The 21325-nt window shown below is 43.5% G+C and overlaps 1 protein-coding gene across 1 annotated transcript in view; it reads right to left on the reverse strand.

The window, feature by feature from the left end:
* Positions 1 to 775: 775 nt before the first annotated feature.
* LOC124616531 (venom dipeptidyl peptidase 4-like) overlaps positions 776 to 21325 on the reverse strand; it is a 106718-nt gene continuing 86168 nt past the window's right edge. The window contains exons 6-7 of the mRNA XM_047144847.1: positions 14582 to 14691; positions 776 to 959 (exon numbers count right to left, since the gene is read on the reverse strand). Coding sequence (XP_047000803.1) covers positions 776 to 959; positions 14582 to 14691 — 294 coding nt within the window. The remainder of the gene's footprint in view (positions 960 to 14581; positions 14692 to 21325) is intronic.

Below are 21325 nucleotides of genomic sequence, written 5' to 3' on the forward strand. Positions count from 1 at the left end.
ACATGTTGGATGATCCCTTGAGCATCAACACTAAGTATACACTGGACTTGTTCTGCTTCTTGGCAACTATATCCCTAAGGGGCCCCATTATGCGACTAACATTGCAGCTTCCAACTACCAGTAATCAACAATGATCAGAATATTTATCAGTGGAAGCCACAGATAGTAACTGGAACCTGTTTGTCAGACGAAGCGAGGAGGCTTTTGGATTGGCCCCTCGAAAATCTTTGACTACCTGTCACACGTTGAAACAACCTCCCACTCAGCCACAGCTGACGTATTAACCTCACTGTGGGGAGTAACTGGGATGGCCTGAGTAGTTGACATGCTGGTGATCCCTCAGATCCTCACGTCCCGTCCCCCAAAGTGATATCCATTGGCAACAGCCACAAGCTGCGTGACTGAAGCCAACACCATTTGGAGCCGTGAGCGAAGGGTCACCAACTCAGCTAGCATTCGAGCACAGCATTCACAATCGCTACTGATACCACTGATGATAAAAGACTAAACTACAGAATCATGTAAGAAATGTTTACGATTAAACTCCAAAAGCAATCAGACAAATTTAAGTGAGTTACACTCTGTTTAGAAGCTAACAGAAATAACACACTAACGACCCACAAATATAAATAAGATACTGCGAACATTACCAGGTAAAAATTTTCTATTAATTGAACACTCAGTAGATATTTAAACTAAAATCTATGAGAAGATTCTTGAAATCTTTCACAGAAGGCGATTCATGAAATGCCATATGTTCAAGTTAAATACTTCATTACCTTCTTTGTGCCGACAATAACCAATGATAGAACGCAGCATTTACCTTCTGTCCACGAAGACGCCCCATCTTTTTGGAAGTATTGTAGTTGACAATCTGGTTTATGTTTTCAACTCGATTTTTCCATGAAGCCATTAAAATGTCGTTATCGGTCCATACTATATCTTCGAGGTTGTGGTCACTGTAAAAAAACACAGTTTTCCATTCAGAGACGCAAACACTCATACGTTTTCTTCGTTATACTAGCCTCTTTGAATATAGCTGTTAGCAGCTGTCAAACTTGGTCTTTTATCATTTAACACGAGGGTCAGTCAGAACGCAAAGCCTCCAAATTTGTCTCTCTTTTAATCCACAAGAAAAATATCTCAAATACACACAGCACAAAGTCACAACCTTTATAGCTAACACGTCAGTTATCTGCATTATTTCGTCTCTTTCGACAGTTACTATCCACGTTTGACAACGGTTAAATTCGCTGCCTCTTTTCTTCAGCCTTTATCACGCGGAAATTTTTATAGCGTGCAGGTCAAAGAATGCCTGCAAGGCTGAGATGGGGAGCTGGGATACGGTCCCATTCCAATCCGACCTACGGCTACAAAAGGTGTATATTATAGACGTACGACAAATATTGCCTTATCAGTAGTCTTCATTGTCAGCCTTGGTCTCGTAATTTCTTTTATTTTTATGTACAGCAAGAGTAGCAAAAAATAAAATTTTAGTGAAATGTACATGCTGCCATGCTCGCCATTTTAAGCAAGAAACGTACGTATAAAGTCCTGTCATTTTAACTTAATACAAGAAAACACGTATCGTCACGAACTAAGGCATTTCAATAGTTGCATGCGTAGCAACCAGCGTCTATAAATGGTTGTACAGCAGCTGCTGATAACATGTATGCAAGCATGATGAATTTGATCGATATTACTGCGGTAAAAAATGAAATGATCGTGTGGCATTATTGACCGGGAGACCCGTCTGAGGTTGTTCCATCGCCTAGCGAAAGTCTTTTTATTTGACGCCACTTTGGCGACTTGCACTTCAACGACGATGAAATGATCATGAAGTCAACACAACAGCCAGTCCCTGAACGGATAAAATCTTTGACCCAGCCGGGAATTAAACCCGGACCTCCAGCACTGCAGTCAGTCGCACTGATCGCAGTCCACCGAAGAGGTGAGAGGCTTTAATATACGAGGGCCGTTCAGAAAGTAACCTCCGGTTGATTTAAAAAAATACACCAAGTTAAATAAAAATATTTTAATATATACATCTTACAACTACATCTTTGCACTATTTTTCTACATAGTCTCCATAGCGATTGAGGCACTTATCGTATCTCTTCACAAGCTTTGAAATTCCTTCTGCATAAAAATCACCCGCTTGTGCCTGGAGCCAGCCTGTGACCGCATCTTTGAGCTCTTCGTCGTCATCAAACCGCTGTGACCCGAGCCATTTCTTCAAATGCATGAAGAGGTGATAATCACTTGGCGTCAGGTCTGGGCTGTAAGGTGGATGGTTGATAACGTCCCACTTGAAGGACTCAAGAAGGGCCGTTGTTCTGCGAGCAGAGTGAGGACGGGCGTTATCGTGCAAAAAAACGATACCGGAAGTCAGCATACCATGGCGTTTGTTCTGTATAGCCCGTCATAACTTTTTTATTGTTTCACAGGACACGTCTTGATTAATGGTCGTACCACGTTCCATGAATTCAACCAACAACACCCCTTTGGCATCCCAAAACACCGTTGCCATCAGTTTTCTGGCAGAAAAATCTTGCGAGGCTTTTCTTGGTTTGGTAGGCGAATTTGAATGTGCCCACATCTTTGATTGTTCTTTTGTCTCAGGGTTCACATACTTAATCCAGGTTTCGTCACCAGTCACGATTCTGTTTAACAATGGTTCTCCTTCGTCCTCATAACGTGACAGAAAGTCTAATGCAGAGGCCATTCTTTGAGTTTTGTGGTGGTCTGTAAGAATTTTGGGCACCCATCGTGCACAGAACTTACGGTAACCCAATCTTGCTGTCACTATCTCGTACAAGAGAGTCTTAGAAATCTGTGCAAAACCAGTAGACAACTCCGACATTGAGAAACGTCGATTTTCACGAACTTTTGCATCAACTGTCTGAACGAGTTCGTCAGTCACCAATGATGGTCTGCCACTCCTCTCTTCATCATGAACGTTTTCTCGTCCACTTTTAAATAAACGTACCATTCACGGACAACTCCTTCACTCATAACTCTTGGTCCGTACACGGCACAAAGCTCACGATGAATAGCTGCTGCAGAATATCCTTTGGCTGTAAAAAACCTTATGACAGCACGCACTTCACATTTGGCGGGGTTTTCTATTGCAGCACACATTTCAAACTGCCACAAAAACTAAACTAGCGCAGGTACGACGTTCACTCGACCACGGCTTGATGCCGACTGACCTGTTGAGTGCGTGAACGCACAGATGGCGTCGCTACTCCCCCCACAACCCGCACTGTGACCAATCGGAGGTTACTTTCTGAACCGCCCTCGTATTTCGTCGTTCGCACTTCATCAGGTCACAGCATTCATGAAAAAGTTTTTAAAACGGAGCTTACTAGTCTGCTCTAGAGTGCATCAGAATGCTGACAAGACTGGCTGCGCATTCCTGTCACATACATTAATGCTCAGCAGCCGACTGTAGTGTCTGTATAACTTCCGAGCGACACTGGCCGTGAAGGACGGGAGGTCCTGGCTGTATGGAGAACGAGGCAAGACTTCCCATTAGATATTATAGTGGCTTTCCAACGGCTGGCACTCTCATGCCAAAGAACATGAAGGTTTTAATCTGCGAACTCGTTGTAAAGGGGTTTTATACAGTGCTGACCATTAAGAGAGCAAGTAACGGAATTTTACTTATTTTCTGTATAGAGCACAGCAATAAAGATAGATGATTATACACGGTCCAGTCACATTAACGTGAACAACGCCTGTGTTCGACGTCAAGGTGCTATAGCCACTCACAGTCCGCAGATGGCAGCACTAGCAGTGGAGGGATGTATAAAGCGTGTTTGGGGCACGCGAAAATAGTGCAATTGTTGAAACTTCCTGGCAGATTAAAACTGTGTACCGGACCGAAACTCGAACTCGGGACCTTTGCCTTTCGCTGGAAAGTGCTCTACCATCTGAGCTACCGAAGCACGACTCACGCCCCCTCCTCACAGCTTAACTTCTGCCAGTACCTCGTCTCCTATCTCGTCTCCTACCTAGGAGACGAGGTACTTGTGGTGTCACCGCCAGACACCACACTTGCTAGGTGGTAGCCTTTAAATAGGCCGCGGTCCGTTAGTATACGTCGGACCCGCGTGTCACCACTATCAGTGATTGCAGACCGAGCGCCACCACACGGCAGGTCTAGTCTAGAGAGACTCACTAGCACTCGCCCCAGTTGAATAGCCGACTTTGCTAGCAATGGTTCACTGTCTACATACGCTCTCTTTTGCAGAGACGACAGTTTAGCATAGCCTTCAGTTACGTCATTTGCTACGACCTAGCAAGGCGCCATATTCAGTTACTATGTCGTCTGAACAGATAATATTGTGAATCATGTACCGTCAAGAGAGACGTTCATCATTAATGGATTAAAGTTAAGTATCAAACTAATTACGTCCGCTTTCTGAATTCTAATTCCTTGTCATGTTCCAGATCTCACGTTTTAACATTCTGCGTGGTTTCTGTTTGTTGTTCTATATCGTGTCTCCCTACCACTTTCGCGCAACGACGTTCAGAGCGTGTTTTTTAGGGAATTGACTAGTTTGAACCTGGGACCTGTTGCTGGTAAGGAGACGTCAGACCACACATGACATGTAGAGTTCAGAAGAGTTCAGTGAGACTAGCGATGATATAACCAAATACTTAATGATTTCAGCGTCAGCTCCACTGCACTCCCTGTAAAAGAATCTTAATACTAACTAAATTTAGTGGAAGGGGTTCAAGGCTTTCCTATTTTTAGTTAGCTGGTAAAATAACGTCAAAAAGCAGTTAAGTTTACGATTGGAAATTTTATTCTACTCACAAAACATTGTTTATAAATTGCACTATTGATAAAAGGGAATGTTTTAATACAGGATGATAAAAACCAACTGCGTTCAACAAAAATGTGAACGAATATTCCCTGAATGGGTTTCCAAGTTCTACAATGGTTCAAAGGATGACCTATGCCATATCACATCTATAATCTAGGTTTAAATTAAGTTTCACAAAAGAGAAAACTCTCAAAATGGTCTACAGTGACCCTCAATTACTTATCTAACTTGTCGTAAATTACAGTGGCTGATGTGGCTTCTCAATAATTATGTAACAGAAAAATCATCGCGGTTCAGATTTTAAATTACGTAGCAAATGTAAATACCATGAGCTTCAATTGACGATCGACACTAGTATTACGTAAAAAGGGCATGTAACAGATGAGACTTCTGCAGTTCTCAGTGAAGCCTTATGCGCTCAAAAATGCGGCATCGCGTGCGTTCATTACCTTGTCGGTGTTTGTCAGGGGGCGGCGGCCGGCGCAGCTCCATCCAGCTCGCCGTCTCTGAAGCATCTCTCTCCTAACTTCTCCTTACTACAATTTAACGAAGTTGGTTTAAAAAAAACTATCTGGCTGTGTTTTCATCTGACCAATCAGGGTCTCAATGTTAACCTTAAGCTCCGCCTACAAAAATTCTCTCTATCCAATGCGAAACGTTATACTTTTCGTGGTGGGGCAATGTTTTTAAAGTTTGCAATGTAACAGAGGCGCGAAAAAGTCTCACGCTAAAACTTGCAGCTGGTGTGGCCCTTTTAGTGTTATCGTAAGATCTATACTGTTCTTCTGGAGGGCTCTATCTTTTAACGTGGGCTGGGGGGCTGTCGGTTATTTTTCGTGGTGGGGCAATGTTTTTAACGTTTGCAACGTAACAAAGACGCGAAAAAGTCTCACGCTAAAACTTGCGGCTGGTGTAGCCCTTTTTGTGTTATCGTAAGATCTATACTGTTCTTCTGGAGGGCTCTAGCTTTTAACATGGGCTGGGGGGTGGGGGGGGGTGGTCCTAGCGGTTAGCTGGCGCGTGGGTGTCCGTCCCTTATCGTAGGGCCTTCTAGCTTAACACGGTTCTGCTCTCGGCTTCTGTTCCCGTTTCTCCCCTCGGAACTGCGTCTGTCTCACGGTGGGAAGGTATGACATGCATTTAGGCATTCTTGTGTTAGTCTGTGGTATTCCATTTGCTCACTCGTTATTCGTATTACTTTGGTTAATTTAATGTCACGATTTATTCGGAGCTATGTGACATACAACTGGATTTGTTTATCACGTCAGGGTTTTCATGGAAGGTGTTGGATTTGCCTGACACCTTACAACGTCAGTATAGTTCTTCCCTCCTCACGCCAGCCTGCGTGAGCTAAAACGCGTGCATTTCGGCCTCCTCTAGTAACACGGTGTTGGCTCTTCTGCCAACACAACAATACTGGCAGAAGTTGAGCTGTGACGAGGGGGCGTGAGTCGTGCTTCGGTAGCTCAGATGGTAGAGCACTTTCTAGCGAAAGGCAAAGGTCCCGAGTTCGAGTCTCGGTCCGGCACACAGTTTTAATCTGCCAGGAAGTTTCACATCGCGCACACTCCGCTCCAGAGTGAAAATCTCATTCAGTACAATTGTTGTCGTAATGCTGTGCGGAAACGGAACGTTTTTCCTGATGCCCAAAAGGGCGTTATCATTGGCTGTCGAGCCAGGAGTGGAAGCATTTCCGAAAGGGCTAGGTTTGTAAACAGTTTGTGTGCACCTGTGGTGTGAGTATACTGTGCATCGCAAAATAGTGCATCCAAAACAGGGCTGTGGTAATTGTGGTGCACCACGGGCCATAGATGAGGGGTGAACGACGGCTGCAGAGGTGTACGGGCGAATATGCATTCAGCTGTTGATCAACGGACCACCCAGATAAGCCAAGGGGTACCAACAGTGTCTCCTTAACTACGGTCGTAGGTTCGAATCCTGCCTCGGGCATGGATGTGTGTGATAGGTTAGTTAGGTTTAAGTAGTTCTAAGTCTATGGGACTGATGACCTAAGATGTTAAGTCCCATAGTGCTTGGAGCCATCTGAACCATTTTTGATGACCTCAGCAGTTTAGTCCCATAGGAACTCGCCACCATCATTAATGTGACAGGACAGTGTATTTGCTTGTGTACAGAATGCCATTTCTGGCAGCAGCAGAGTCTCTAGCTCGGGTGGGCATCAAGACAAATCGACCGCCAATACAGAAACGAGCGTGGCATTCCATGTAGCTTCAACTCTATGCCAAATTTCATGAGTGGTAGTGGCCGGCGAGTAGTGGCACGACTAAGATAAACATCAAGGAGGCTTCAAAGCCGTGACACACCCACCGTCCTAAACACATCATAAACGTAACGGCTTCTGTCCAGATTATCGGCTGTACGAACCAGAGATTGTGTACCAAATGGCAACCCATACCATCACACCAAATGAGGGGTCCGTATGGCAATGATGAATGCAGTCTAAGAACGTTTGCTCCTCTCTAAACTTCTACACGCGGATATGTCTACCACGATGTTGTAAGCGGAAGCGAAGCGCTTCTGAAAAGACGACGTGGTGCTGCTCGCGTGTCCAGTGTCGTGCTTTGGCGCAACATCGCCGGCGCAGCTCTCCCTGCTGCCACGCCAAGTGAATCTTCAACAATAGTCGCCATGCTGAGAGTCCGTGATGCTACATATGTCGTATCGTTTGTATGGACACTTGTCCAGCTATTTTCTGAATCAAGGTAGATGATACGGGTATACAAACAGAACAGCCAAGTGAACAATACGACTGTCCTCTCGGGCTCTAGTGGCAGGAATCATCGAGGTCCTGCACAGCGTTGAGTATGGCCCTCCTGAACCCATCAATTCCATATTCACACGGCAGTCATGAGATCCCGATCAATGTAAGCGACAATATCACGGAATGAAAAGCCACAGTCTCGGAAGGTCACAGCCTTCCACTGTCGAATTTTTAGACGTACTACACTGAAGCGCCAAAGAAACTGGCATAGACATGCGTGTTCAAATACACAGATACATAAGCAGGCCGAATACGGCGCTGCGGTGGGCAACATCTATATAAGACAACAAGTATCTGACGCAGTTGTTAGATCGGTTACTGCTGCTATAATGACAGATTATCGAGATTTAAGTGAGTTTGGACGTGGTGCTATAGACAGCGCACGGGCGTTGGAACACAGCATCTCCGAGGTAGCGATGAAGTGGGGATTCTCCCGTATGACCATTTCACGAGTGTACCGTGAATATCAGGATCCCGGTCAAATGACAAATCTCCGTCATCGCTGCAGCTGGAAAAAGATTCTGCAAGAACGGACCAACTATAACTGAAGAGAATCGTATCAACGTGACAGATGTGCAACCCCTCCGCTCACTGCTGCACATTTCAATGCTGGGCCGTCAACAAGTGCCAGCGTACGAACCATTCAACGAAACATTATCGATGTGCGCTTACGGAGCCAAAGGCCCAGTCGAGTACCCGTGATGACTGCGCTACACCAAGCTTTATGCCTCGCCTGGGCCCGTCAACGCCGACGCTGGACTGTTGATGACTGGAAACATGTTGTCTGCTCGGACGAGTCTTGTTTCAAATTGTATCGAGGCGGATGGACGTGAACGGTGCGAAGACAACCTCATGAATCCTTGGACCCTGCATGTCAGCAGGGTCTGTTCAAGCTGTTTGGGGCTCTGTAATGGTGTGGGACGTGTGCAGTTGGGGTGTTATGGGACCCCTGACACGTCTAGATACGACTCTGACAGGTGACACGCATGTAAGCATCCTGTCAGATCACCTGCACCCATTCATGTCCGTTGTGCATTCCGAAGGACTTGGGCAATTCCATCAGGCCAATACGACACCCGACAAGTCCAAAATTGCTACATAGGGGCTCCAGGGACATTCTTCTGAGTTTAAACACTTCCGCTGTCCACCAAATTCCCCAGACATGAACATTAATGAGCAAATTTAGGATGCCTTGCAACATGCTGTTCAGAAGAGCTCTCTACCCACTCGTACTCTTACGGATTTATGGACAGCCCTGCAGGATTCATGGTGTCAATTGCATCCAGCATTACTTCAGACATTAGTTCAGTCCATGCCACGTCGTGTTGCGGTACATCTGCGTGCTTGCGGGGGCCCTGCACGATATTAGGCAGATGTACCGGTTTCTTTGGCTCTTCAGTGTATATTACTTTTGTTACAGGAGCTATAATGTTTTTGCAAACAACGAACGCTCAAATGCGATTCCTGAATGGGAAACTCGCTGCTTTATCTTTTACTATACCCAGTGTCTCTCCTAAGAGTCGTCAGGCGTATTTTGTTTGGTGTTTCGGCAAACATTTGCATTTTCGTTTTTGCGTTGTGTACCTATATACAGCAAAAACAAATACCCCTCGGCACCTCTTTCACAACGGAGGGGTATCTGTTGAGAGGCCAGACAAACGTGTGGTTCCTGAAAAGGGGCAGCAGCCTTTTCAGTAGTTGCAGGGGCAACGGTCTGGATGATTGACTGATCTGGCCTTGGAACAATAACCAAAACGACCTTGCTGTGCTGGTACTGCGAACGGCTGAAAGCAAGGGGAAACTACAGCCGTAATTTTTCCCGAGGGCATGCAGCTTTACTGTATGGTTAAATGATGATGGAGTCCTCTTGGGTAAAATATTCCGGAGGTGAAATAGTCCCCCATTCGGATCTCCGGGCGGGGACTACTCAAGAAGACGTTGTTATCAGGAGAATGAAAACTGGCATTCTACGGATCAGAGCGTGGAATGTCAGATCCCTCAATCGGGCAGGTAGGTTAGAAAATTTAAAAAGGGAAATGGATAGATTGAAGTTAGATATAGTGGGAATTAGTGAAGTTCAGTGGCAGGAGGAACACGACTTTTGGTCAGGTGAATACAGGGTTATAAATACAAAATCAAATAGGGGTAATGCAGGAGTAGGCTTAATAACGAATAAAAAAGTAGTAGTGCGGGTAAGGTACTACAAACAGCATAGTGAATGCATTATTGTGGCCAAGATAGACACGAAGCCCATGCCTACTACAGTAGTACAAGTTTATATGCCAACTAGCTCTGCAGATGATAAAGAAATTGATGAAATGTATGATGAGATAAAAAAAATTATTCAGATAGTGAAGGGAGACGAAAATTTAATAGTCATGGGTGACTGAAATTCGATTGTAGGAAAAGGGAGACAAGGAAACATAGTAGGTGAATAAGGATTGGGGGTAAGAAATGAAAGAGGAAGCCGTCTGTTAGAATTTTGCATCGAGCATAACTTAATCATAGCTAACACTTGGTTCAAGAATCATAAAAGAAGGTTGTATACATGGAAGAATACCGGAGATACTAAAAGGTATCAGATAGATTGTATAATGGTAAGACAGAGATTTAGGAACCAGGTTTTAAATTGTAAGACATTTCCAGGGGCAGATGTGGACTCTGACCACAATCTATTGGTTATGAACTGCAGATTAAAATTTAAGAAATTGCAAAAAGGCAGCAATTTAAGGAGATGGGACCTGGATAAACTGACTAAAACAGAGGTTGTGCAGAGTTTCAGGGAGAGCATAGGGGAACAATTGACAGCAGTGGGGGAAAGAAGTACAGTAGAAGAAGAATGGGTAGCTCTGAGGTATGAAGTAGTGAAGGCAGCAGAGTATCAAGTAGGTAAAAAGACGAGGGCTAGTAGAAATCCTTGGGTAACAGAAGAAATATTGAATTTAATTGATGAAAGGAGGAAACATAAAAATGCAGTAAATGAAGCAGGCAAAAAGGAATACAAACATCTCAAAAATGAGATAGACAGGAAGTGCAAAATGGCTAAGCAGGGATGGCTAGAGGCCAAATGTAAGGATGTAGAGGCTTACCTCACTAGGGGTAAGATTGATACTGCCTACAGGAATATTATAGAGACCTTTGGAGAAAAGAGAACCACTTGTACGAATATCAAGAGCTCAGATGGAAACCCAGTCCTAACCAAAGAAGGGAAAGCAGAAAGGTGGAAGGAGTATATAGAGGGTCTATACAAGGGCGATGTACTTGAGGACAGTATTATAGAAATGGAAGAGAATGTAGATGAAGATGAAATGGGAGATACGATACTGTGCGAAGAGTTTCGCAGAGCACTGAAACATCTGAGTCGAAACAAGACCCCGGGAGTAGACAACATTCCATTGGAACTACTGACGGCCTCGAGAGAGCCAGTCCTGACAAAACTCTACCATCTGGTGAGCAAGATGTATGAGACAGGCGAAGTACCCTCAGACTTCAAGAAGAATATAATAATTCCAATCCCAAAGAAAGCAGGTGTTGACAGATGTGAAAAATACCGAACTATCGGTTTAATAAGTCACAGCTGCAAAGTACTAACGCGAATTCTTTACAGTCGAATGGAAAAACTGGTAGAAGCCGACCTCGGGGAAGATCATTTTGGATTCCGTAGAAATATTGGAACACGCGAGGCAATACTGACCTTACGACTTATCTTAGAAGAAAGATTAAGGAAAGGCAAACCTACGCTTCTAGCATTTGTAGACTTAGAGAAAGCTTTTGACAATGTTGACTGGAATACTCTCTTTCAAATTCTAAAGGTGGCAGGGGTAAAACATAGGGAGCGAAACGCTATTTACAATTTGTACAGAAACCAGATGGCGGTTATAAGAGTCGAGGGGCATGAAAGAGAAGCAGTGGTTGGGAAGGGAGTGAGACAGGGTTGTAGCCTCTCCCCAATGTTATTCAATCTGTATATTGAGCAAGCAGTGAAGGAAACAAAAGAAAAATTCGGAGTAGGTATTAAAATCCATGGAGAAGAAATAAAAACTTTGAGGTTCGCCGATGACATTGTAATTCTGTCAGAGACAGCAATGGACTTGGAAGAGCAGTTGAACGGAATGGACAGTGTCTTGAAAGTAGGATATAAGATGAACATCAACAAAAGCAAAACGAGGATAATGGAATGTAGTCGAATTAAGTCGGGTGATGTTGAGGGTATTAGATTAGGAAATGAGACACTTAAAGTAGTAAAGGAGTTTTGCTATTTGGGGAGCAAAATAACTGATGATGGTCGAAGTAGAGAGAATATAAAATGTAGACTGGCAATGGCAAGGAAAGCGTTTCTGAAGAAGAGAAATTTGTTAACATCGAGTATAGATTTAAGGGTCAGGAAGTCGTTTCTGAAAGTATTTGTATGGAGTGTAGCCATGTATGGAAGTGAAACATGGACGATAAATAGTTTGGACAGGAAGAGAATAGAAGCTTTCGAAATGTGGTGCTACAGAAGAATGCTGAAGATTAGATAGGTAGATCACATAACTAATGAGGAGGTATTGAATAGAATTGGGGAGAAGAGGAGTTCGTGGCACAACTTGACGAGAAGAAGGGACCGGTTGGTAGGACATGTTCTGAGGCATCAAAGGATCACCAATTTAGCATTGGAGGGCAGCGTGGAGGGTAAAAATCGTAGAGGGAGGCCAAGAGATGAATACACTAAGCAGATTCAGAAGGATGTAGGTTGCAGTAGGTACTGGGAGATGAAGAAACTTGCACAGGATAGGGTAGCATGGAGAGCTGCATCAAACCAGTCTCAGGACTGAAGACCACAACAACAAGTGCCCTGTTAATACATATCGATAAAATAATTATCGTAATATATTAATCTGGGATCTCTCTATCGACTGAGCATGTAAGATTTCGGTTTGAAAATCATTTTGCCAGCCAGGTGACCGAGCGGTTCTAGGCGCTACAGTCTGGAACCGTGCGAGCGCTACGGCGCAGGTTCGAATCCTACCTCGGGCATGGATGTGTGTGATGTCGTTAGGTTAGTTAGGTTTAAGTAGTTCTAAGTTCTAGGGGACTGATGACCTCAGAAGTTAAGTCCCATAGTGCTCAGAGCGGAAAAAAAAAAAAAAAAAAAAAAAGAATCATTTTGCTGGTAACGAGCAATGAACCGACGCTTTCCTCAACAATGAGCGTCCTATGAAAGACGTGATGAAGTGGATTTGTTTGACCTGACTCCAGCTTCACAGTGTACAAATTAAATTGAAAATATCTGCTGAAACGCCAGAAAAAATTTACCTGACGACTCTTAGGAGAGACCCCCGCGTCCAGAATGTACATGGCGTCGCTCTTACCGACTTTTCATAGTTGCACTGAAATGCTCATCATTTGCTTTTCCAACCACATACTACACTAAATGCCAAATTCACATATGTTGCATGTCGTCTTCGTGGTGTTAAAATTTTAAGACCTACAAAATATCTTCGTTGAGATCGCTGATGAATTACAAACAACTGACAGCTCATTTTCCAAGAGATACACCATGACTACATATTGTGTAATTAGTGCAGTCATTGGAAAGACAGTCCGATTGTGCCACCTTTGCTAACACAAGAGCCTCTTCATCTAACTACAGCTTTGTCCAAACTGTGTGCAGAAGATGATTACAATAAAAGTGCCAGAAATAATTTGGATAACCAGGATAAAGGTTTCCATGAACTACTTTCTTGCTACCCATTACATCAACATTTTGTCTGAAAAAAAAGGAACTTTATTGCTGGAGTCCCATTCAGAGTATCGTTAAACTGTGAAGAAGAATACCTCGTCATCCTGGCGCTAATGTTAACAGACTAATAGAATTAAGAAAATTATTTTACTGAAGGCGATAATGTTTACTCAGTATTTCTGAATAGAAGTTGAGTCCTGTCTTATTACAGCATACAAACATGGCCCGACTATTTCATTTGGTATAACCACCTCACTTAGAGTTAGCTGTATCCCATTCCACTCTGATGATGGCGCAGCTCTTCCTTCATTGACTTTTTGGAGTCGAAAATGTCGCATTCGTGACAGCTGTCCACAATTGAGGGATGTTTGTGAGTGAATGAGTACATGAAGTGAACTGTGTGCTCCAGAGCAGATCCATTGAACTCTATCTTACCACCGTAATTCTTATTCTGATGTGACCAGAGCACATCTAAGCTTACTGTGATCAGAACTGTACAGAATATTGTAATGCTCTGCAAAGTGAACATTTCTGTTTTGATTGACAGACACGTTTCTGATTTCCAGCCAAAATAAAAGTTTTATGCTCCTTTGTGGATAATGATTCAGTTGATGTCATTTATCATCGTTGCAAATTATTTCCTTGGTTTTCAGTTAAATAAAATAAAATAAGTAGCTACGTTGAACAAATATGCTACCTTAACATAGACGATTACTTACAATGGCCAAATAACAGTGGCCAAAATCTTCCTGTGACCTTGACCGTTGAAATAAGGCTATTAAGACTGCATTTTTACTTTCAAAAGGAGTGATGATCGATTCGAAAATAGTAGCTCTTTATAAGAAAACTTCTGTGGTACATAATTCTGCTCCATTTGGCAATAAATCATAAAGTAGAAATAGTTTTATAATTGTTGTTCTTGCGCAACATTGAATGAAATCCGTATGAAAACTGATTTAAGGATACGAAATTTAAAACAAAGGAAGTTTCCGAAAACTTAGGACGTCAATGAAAATGCAATCGGCAGTTTGCACATTTCTTTCATCTCTCTCTCTCTCTCTCTCTTACAACATCACAGTAATACCTTAATTACAGGCATAAATCGTAAGAGCTGTGGAATAAAAAATGCGAAGTTATTTAGCGTTGTTCGTCGTTAGGGCCGATCGGCTTCCGAGAGCTTCACTGGCTGTGTGATCGTGAAATGGATTAACTGACAGCTGAACATAAAAAACAGTTACTTACTGTCCGACGACGTCTGTTGGAGCCAACAGCTCTTGGAAGGCAACTGGGGTCGATCTGTCGGACGGCAAAGTGGCGACCCTGAGATGAACAGTGGCTACGGGCGTCCCTGGCTGGAACATCCATATTGTTTATGTCAGACGTACAGGAAATGTACGTAATTAATATATGACTAATTTAGCGTCCGCTCCTTTGCTCGCGTAGACTGTTATGGCCTGCGAAGATTTTTTGTTTTTATTTAATCGAATTTTTATGTTCACAAATTCCAACACCTTTCTAAGCTTTTCGCACTAATTAAGACCATATAAGCACGGTCTTCTACGCCGCCCGCTGGGGCCGAGCGGTTCTAGGCGCTTCAGTCCAGAACCGTGCTGCTGCTGCGGTCGCAGGTTCGAATCCTGCCTCGGGCATGGATGTGTGTGATGTCCTTAGGTTAGTTAGGTTTAAGTAGTTCTAAGTTCTAGGAGACTGATGACCTCAGATGTTAAGTCCCATAGTGCTCAGAGCCATTTGGACCATGGTCTTCTCCGAATCTACTTCTGACCAAAAGGGTATTTTGGCAGGTGGAGTCGAAAGTTTTTGTTAACCATGCCTTTTGAGTCCTTCTGGAGATACTTCCATTGCAACTTTCATTCCCTAACAAATATTTCTTTACATCTAACCGAGAAGTCAAATATCAGCTTTCTTAAATTTAGCCGTAACTTTTTTTTAACGTAACAAAATGATTTCTTGAAAAATTTTAATTCCCTATTGCACTCTCTTCGGGACTGAATTCCCAGATACACTGAAACACGTATTTTTTTGTTTCTAACCAAAAACTCAAATACCAGTTGTCATAGATGTAGGCTTAAAAACCTTTTAGCAGTTCTTCTTTAGTAATTATTTATTTTCATAAAAACTTTCGCCCATTTTTTTGCCCCCTTAGTGGTTGAATTTCCAAAAATGCTGAAACAATTATTTTTTATTTTCTCTCTGAGAAGCCAAATATCAGTTTTCTTCGAAGTTCCCTTAATAGCGACATACTTTAAAAAAGCCTTTCATCCCTTATTTCACCCCCTTAGGTGTGGAATTTCAGCCAGTTACTTTTTAAATGAAGCCTGCTGTATAAGATCCACAGCTTCTAGAAATTTCAAGCTCCTATCCTTAACGATTTTGGCTGGGCGATGATGAGTCAGTCAGTCAGTCAGGACGTTGCCTCTTATGCCTAGAGATCGAAATTTAATCAGTAGCAGCAAACAGTGACCACAACTTGGTACTGTTGATAAGTGAAAGCTCAGTAACACAAAATCTCGTCTGTATTTAGTTCCTTTGGAAATTGAAGCTACAGTGTTTGTAATTAGACCTATATCATGTTACGTGGCGGCAAGTCTTGTAATAAGACAACAATTTGATTTGGTCCGTCGTACTGCTGTGAAAAAGAGCGTTGGAATGTTCCATGAAGGACGATGTTTCCAGTTGAGTGATGCCTGGTTCTTGTTTATGATCACAATTTCCTATACCTTGTTCAGCAATGGTAACACCAATTCTCGTCAGACCACCGAAGATAAACGCTGTCGGGCTTGGCTAGCACTTGGATGGGTCACCGTTCGGGTTGCCCAGTGTTGTTGGCAGATGGGATGCACTCAGCCCGTATGAGGTCACTTGAGGAACTAGTTGACTGAGAAGTAGAGGCTCCGGTCACGAAAACTGACAACGGTCGGGAGAGCGGTGTGCTGACCACACTCCCCTCCGCATCCGCATCAGATGCTGCCTAAGAGCTGAGGATGACACGCCGGACGAGTCGTACCATTGGGCCTTCACGGTCTGTTCGGACGGTGTTTGTTTGTTTGGTTTTTTTGTTCACAAATGATTTACTTATTGCCAAAATCATGAAAGCCGTTAATGATAAGCTAAATTTCAATCTTAAACTGGGATTAAGTTCTCCATACAACTGAAGTACTCCCCATGAAATTTTTAGCCGATGCTGTAGATGTATAAGAGGCAGTCAAACGAAAGAAATTCCTCCAGCTGTATTTAAGGTGTCTATTTTATTTTGGCAACTAGTTTGAACGTTGTAACAACGTCATTTTCAGGCCCTCACACTTGTTGACGACAACTGCGTGCGGCTGATGCTAGAAGTCAGTGGTAAGATACGGACGTGCTCCGTAACTAGTACTAGTTACTAACCACCCTCCACACGGAGCACGTCCGTATCTTACCACTGACTTCTAGTATCAGCCGCTCGCAGTTGACGTCAACAAGTGTATGGGCTTGGAGATGACGTTGTTACAATGTTGAAACTAGTTGCCAAAATAAAATCGATACCTTAAGTACAGCTGGAGGAATTTCTTCATTTTTTATATGAATTTATACCAGCTGACGTCCCACTGACCTCCATTTCAACTATGGATGTACGAGATAAGTTGAAAGATTACCGTCTAACCTCCTTGCCTAGGGACGCCAGATGTAAGTTGATTTCGTCAAGCCCTGAATGAAAATTGCGCAACGGGTAACTGGGGAGGGGAGCTTGAGAGCGCTACCTAGAGAGCGTGCCCTTTCTGTACGATACTAGGCAAGGGGCTGGAGGGCTCACACGCTGATGTGTGGGTCACTGCACTCTATATCTTTTATTTTAAATGATTTCCTTTAACTTGACTTCTTTGTGATTTTTAAGGTATGTTAAAGACTGATGACAATTGATTATCTATTTATTTTAAACATTATCTCTCGACTTTATAGCGATTGCAGCAATTGTTCCAGTTTACACATATTTCAGTTTTACAGCTTATAGCTCGGGTATATTATTTACTAATCTGCACGTACATTTCTACGGGCAAGACGGAATTGCGTTGGCCAGATGTATACCACCAAAGTCTCCCAAAATTTTACATGGGACATCAACTACGTGAGTCGACGCGCAGGTCGCCGAAGTGGCGTCAACTCGAAAGACCTGCACCAGGCGAACGGTCTACCCGACGGGAGGCCATAGCCACACGACATTTCATTTCAACAATGTGAGGAGGATAACGGGCAAACTGGAGACCAGATACATTAACACAGGGGGCAAATTTCCGAAATTAAACGAGAACATTCATTTCCTTAAACAATCCAATGCTGGAAATAAAAGAAATAGTACAAATATTCAAATACCTCTCTTCCATGCTTGAACATTGAGATAGACGCACTGAGGGAACGTCTGCTCACTTACACGTCTTCTGTAACACTCCCGTAATATGCCGGGCACCCGGAGGTCTTCCTGGGCCCTGGTGGAGGGGATGGTCGAACCACTTGGCTGTGACCAACCTCTCCACCCCAGATCTTGTGACACTGGAACGTCTTTGACTTTGACCTGCCTGTGCTGTCTCTCTGATCCCCTACCCTGGAGTAAGGTTGGCACTACTATACTACAGAACTACTTCCCAACTAAGATTTGGCCATGCTTTACGGAAATATGTGAAGAGGATAAGGAAAGTTCATGTGCAGATTCACATTTACGTTCAAGAAATGCATAATACACGACACATATAAATACGTATTATGAATGCTGAGACATTTCTTGCCACCCGTCCACATGGGTTCTGTTGCACCCGCGGCCGGCCGCGTCGTGTAATAAAATTGGCGGCGGAGCCGTCTGTGTTTGTATTTCCCGATGCGAGCGAGCAGCGAAACCTGCTGCTTATGGAGCGGGAACTACTGTACCGTTTCAAAGTAAACTGTTTATTATTTCACAAGTAACCCCATAATTATTGACACGTTTACCCGACTGTGAGACAAGGCGGTCAGTGCATTCGTGGAAAAATGTTTGCGGTTGGCTGCGGAACAAGGCTTGTACCCAGGCGTGCACCTCATCGTCCAAAATAAATCAACGGCCGCGAATGTCTTTCTTCAGAACTCCAAAAATACGGCCAGAGATGGGGACTGTATGGAGGATGTGTCAGGGCTTCCCAGCGAAAGGTCAGCAGCATAGTCACAACAACTTCGGCAACATGTGTGCCCACCCATATGCAATAAGTTTCATTTACGTGCGTCCACGTCCATATAACAGTTACTCATCCTCTACAGTTTTTTGCAGCCCTCCGACGTTTTGGCATGGACCTATGTAATTCCTGGGGCTGGTTTTTCATCTCTCTGTTATATTCAAGTGCTCATATATGGGTTTCGTAATATATTCGGTGACTCAGATCGTGAAGTAATAGTACCAGTCTATCGTTTAACCAAAGTCCTCTAAACACTGCCACGATACGGAGAGTAGCCTGCTATCACTGCTGTCACTCCTGTACGTCCTACATGGCCAGTGCACATGCACATGGCGGTAGATCTAATTATAATACATATTCATTGTATAATTGCTACATGTCAAAAACAAGTGCAACAAAAGGATTACATACACAACTTAGGTGTAACTAATACGCACCGCCACGTCAGAAACACTATAACATTTAATTTGCCGTAACTAGAAACCAAACAAATGTGCATATTATAACACTATACAGCAACCTGAAGAGAAATAATCGCAAAAAATCAGTCAATTAAGTGTATTGTGAACCCCTTCTTTCGTAGATGAGTTACATATCCTTATTTGTCATTCGACTTTATGTCGCTCCTCGTACATACTCCAAAGTATCTTAAGATAGTCACTGTTTCCACCAATAACATAATCATACATCATCAACATCTCTTCGCCGGTTTATGTGCAGCAGCGATATTAACATGTATCTCCTCTCTGTACCAATCGCCGATCCTCTGCAGGTCTTCATGCACAGTATTAACGATTTCTTTTCGTGCACTAACGGAATAAAAAACGGACTGTTTATATGCCTCTTTACATACCAGTAATCTTTGTCTCATCTTATTCTTATGATCGCTACATGAGACGTACTATGGTGGTTGCAGTGTATATCACACACTACGTTGAATACAGTGTGAGCGACGTGTGGATGCAATTCTGTCATTCTGCGCAACGAATTAATCTGAGATGTACCCTTTACCCTGTGGCACCTGCAAGATGCAATTTCCACCCCCACACTACTACAGAAGTCAGACCCGACGCTCCTAACGTTCTAAAGAGAAATGCCTGAAAACTTTCAGCAATAAATATCTTCTGGAGTCGTCCGCTGTAAGGAAATTACACAAAAATTCACAAAGTTTCTTACGTAACTAGTGGGATACTTGGGTACTGGAGTAGTGCTAGTTAGTGTAAGAAAAACATGAAACTAACGAAAGTTATTATTTATTTTGCAAAAATTCTGAGAAATCACAATGGCACTTTTAGTTATGAACTGAACAAGTTATTTCCGGGTTCTTTTCGGAATGTGAAGTTACCTCTTAAGGATAGGATTCGCTAATGAAATTTCTATACAACGCTTAAGACTGTTGGTGACTTCTCAGAACGGCTGAGAGCCGCGCCTACTCAACTTGAATAATTATCCTTTAGAATGTTGCTAGGTACGGTCGCGGCTGACGCGTGTGAAATGCAGTGAAGTGTACTGTTCTGGAGGAAATATGGGGCTCGCAACAGCTGTAGCGCAAAATACCGTAAGCTGCGATGACTGCTGTCTGCGCCGCTCGCTGCTGACAAATAAGATAACTCTCGTTCTACCTGGATTGACCTTCGCCAATCAAACTCTCCCTACGCCTTGATGAAGTCAAGGACTCCTATTCGCCCCTAGTCTAACTATTGGCGAGCTATGCTGGTCAGATAACCAGTCCACCGCAATGCTACTCAAAAATTCGCTCACAGGCGTTTAACTATAACTCTGTCCGCTCACATCGCACAATAAGTGTGGCGGCCAATACTGTGAACAACGCTTAATTGCAAGGACTCAATATAGCGAGTTGCACTCCGATTCGCTCTCAACAGAGGTGCTCTCCCAGTGAAGCACTGAGGAGAGACTTGTTCCTCACTCTTTGAGTACACGTACGAGCGCATACGCTCTCGTTATGTGTTCTCGCTCCAAGAGCGACAACGGAACGGCCCCTCTCCACGCCAGACGTGAAGGGGTATATCTTTTGGTCCCTTCCATTACTCCTTCAGTTCAATGCATCAGGAATATCGTCTGCCAATCAGCATTGCTCTTCTAAAACGGGAGAATGATGTTTCGTTTAAGGCGACCAATACGGAAATCTGTAGCATCGGCGTTTGGCGTTTGCTGTCTCTCTGTGAAAACCTCTGAAACTGCACGCAATGTTTGTACAGAATGCGTAGGCTGGGCTCTCCCACACAATGTAGCGGAATTTGCTTTTAAGCCGAACGTGGGGTCGTTCTCCCTTTCAATCAGGCAAATGCTGTCTGCTCTATGGGCGGTCGCCGGCCGACGTAGATAGGTTGACTCATCCTCTGAAGGGACTGGCCTCCTGGCATGCGGTTTGCCTCTCCTGAACTAAAAGCTCTTGTGACCGTCGTGTCTTGAATGTGTGTGTTGAACTAAAAGCTCTTGTGACCGTCGTGTCTTGAATGTGTGTGTGTACGCCAGCCTTGGGTATTTCAACTTCGGTGCGCACTTGTTATTTGCATATCGTGTACATGAATTTATACAACATTGACTTCATCTTATTGAGTTGGGTTCGAATGAAGCGTCTTGATGTGCGGAATATGATTGTGAGGGCGGAATATGTAAGCAATGAAAGTCGGGAGACCACGACGTCTTACAACAGTTTCATTGAATTTACCCAATAGTGTTTTCGGATAAATACGTAGTCTTTTTACGAGGTATAGCAACCTGATAAGTTGCTAGCAGTGACACAGAGCTTCTAACGCTACTATCTGGT

Source organism: Schistocerca americana, chromosome 5, assembly GCF_021461395.2.
Source record: "Schistocerca americana isolate TAMUIC-IGC-003095 chromosome 5, iqSchAmer2.1, whole genome shotgun sequence".
NCBI classification, from domain to species: Eukaryota; Metazoa; Arthropoda; class Insecta; order Orthoptera; family Acrididae; genus Schistocerca; species Schistocerca americana.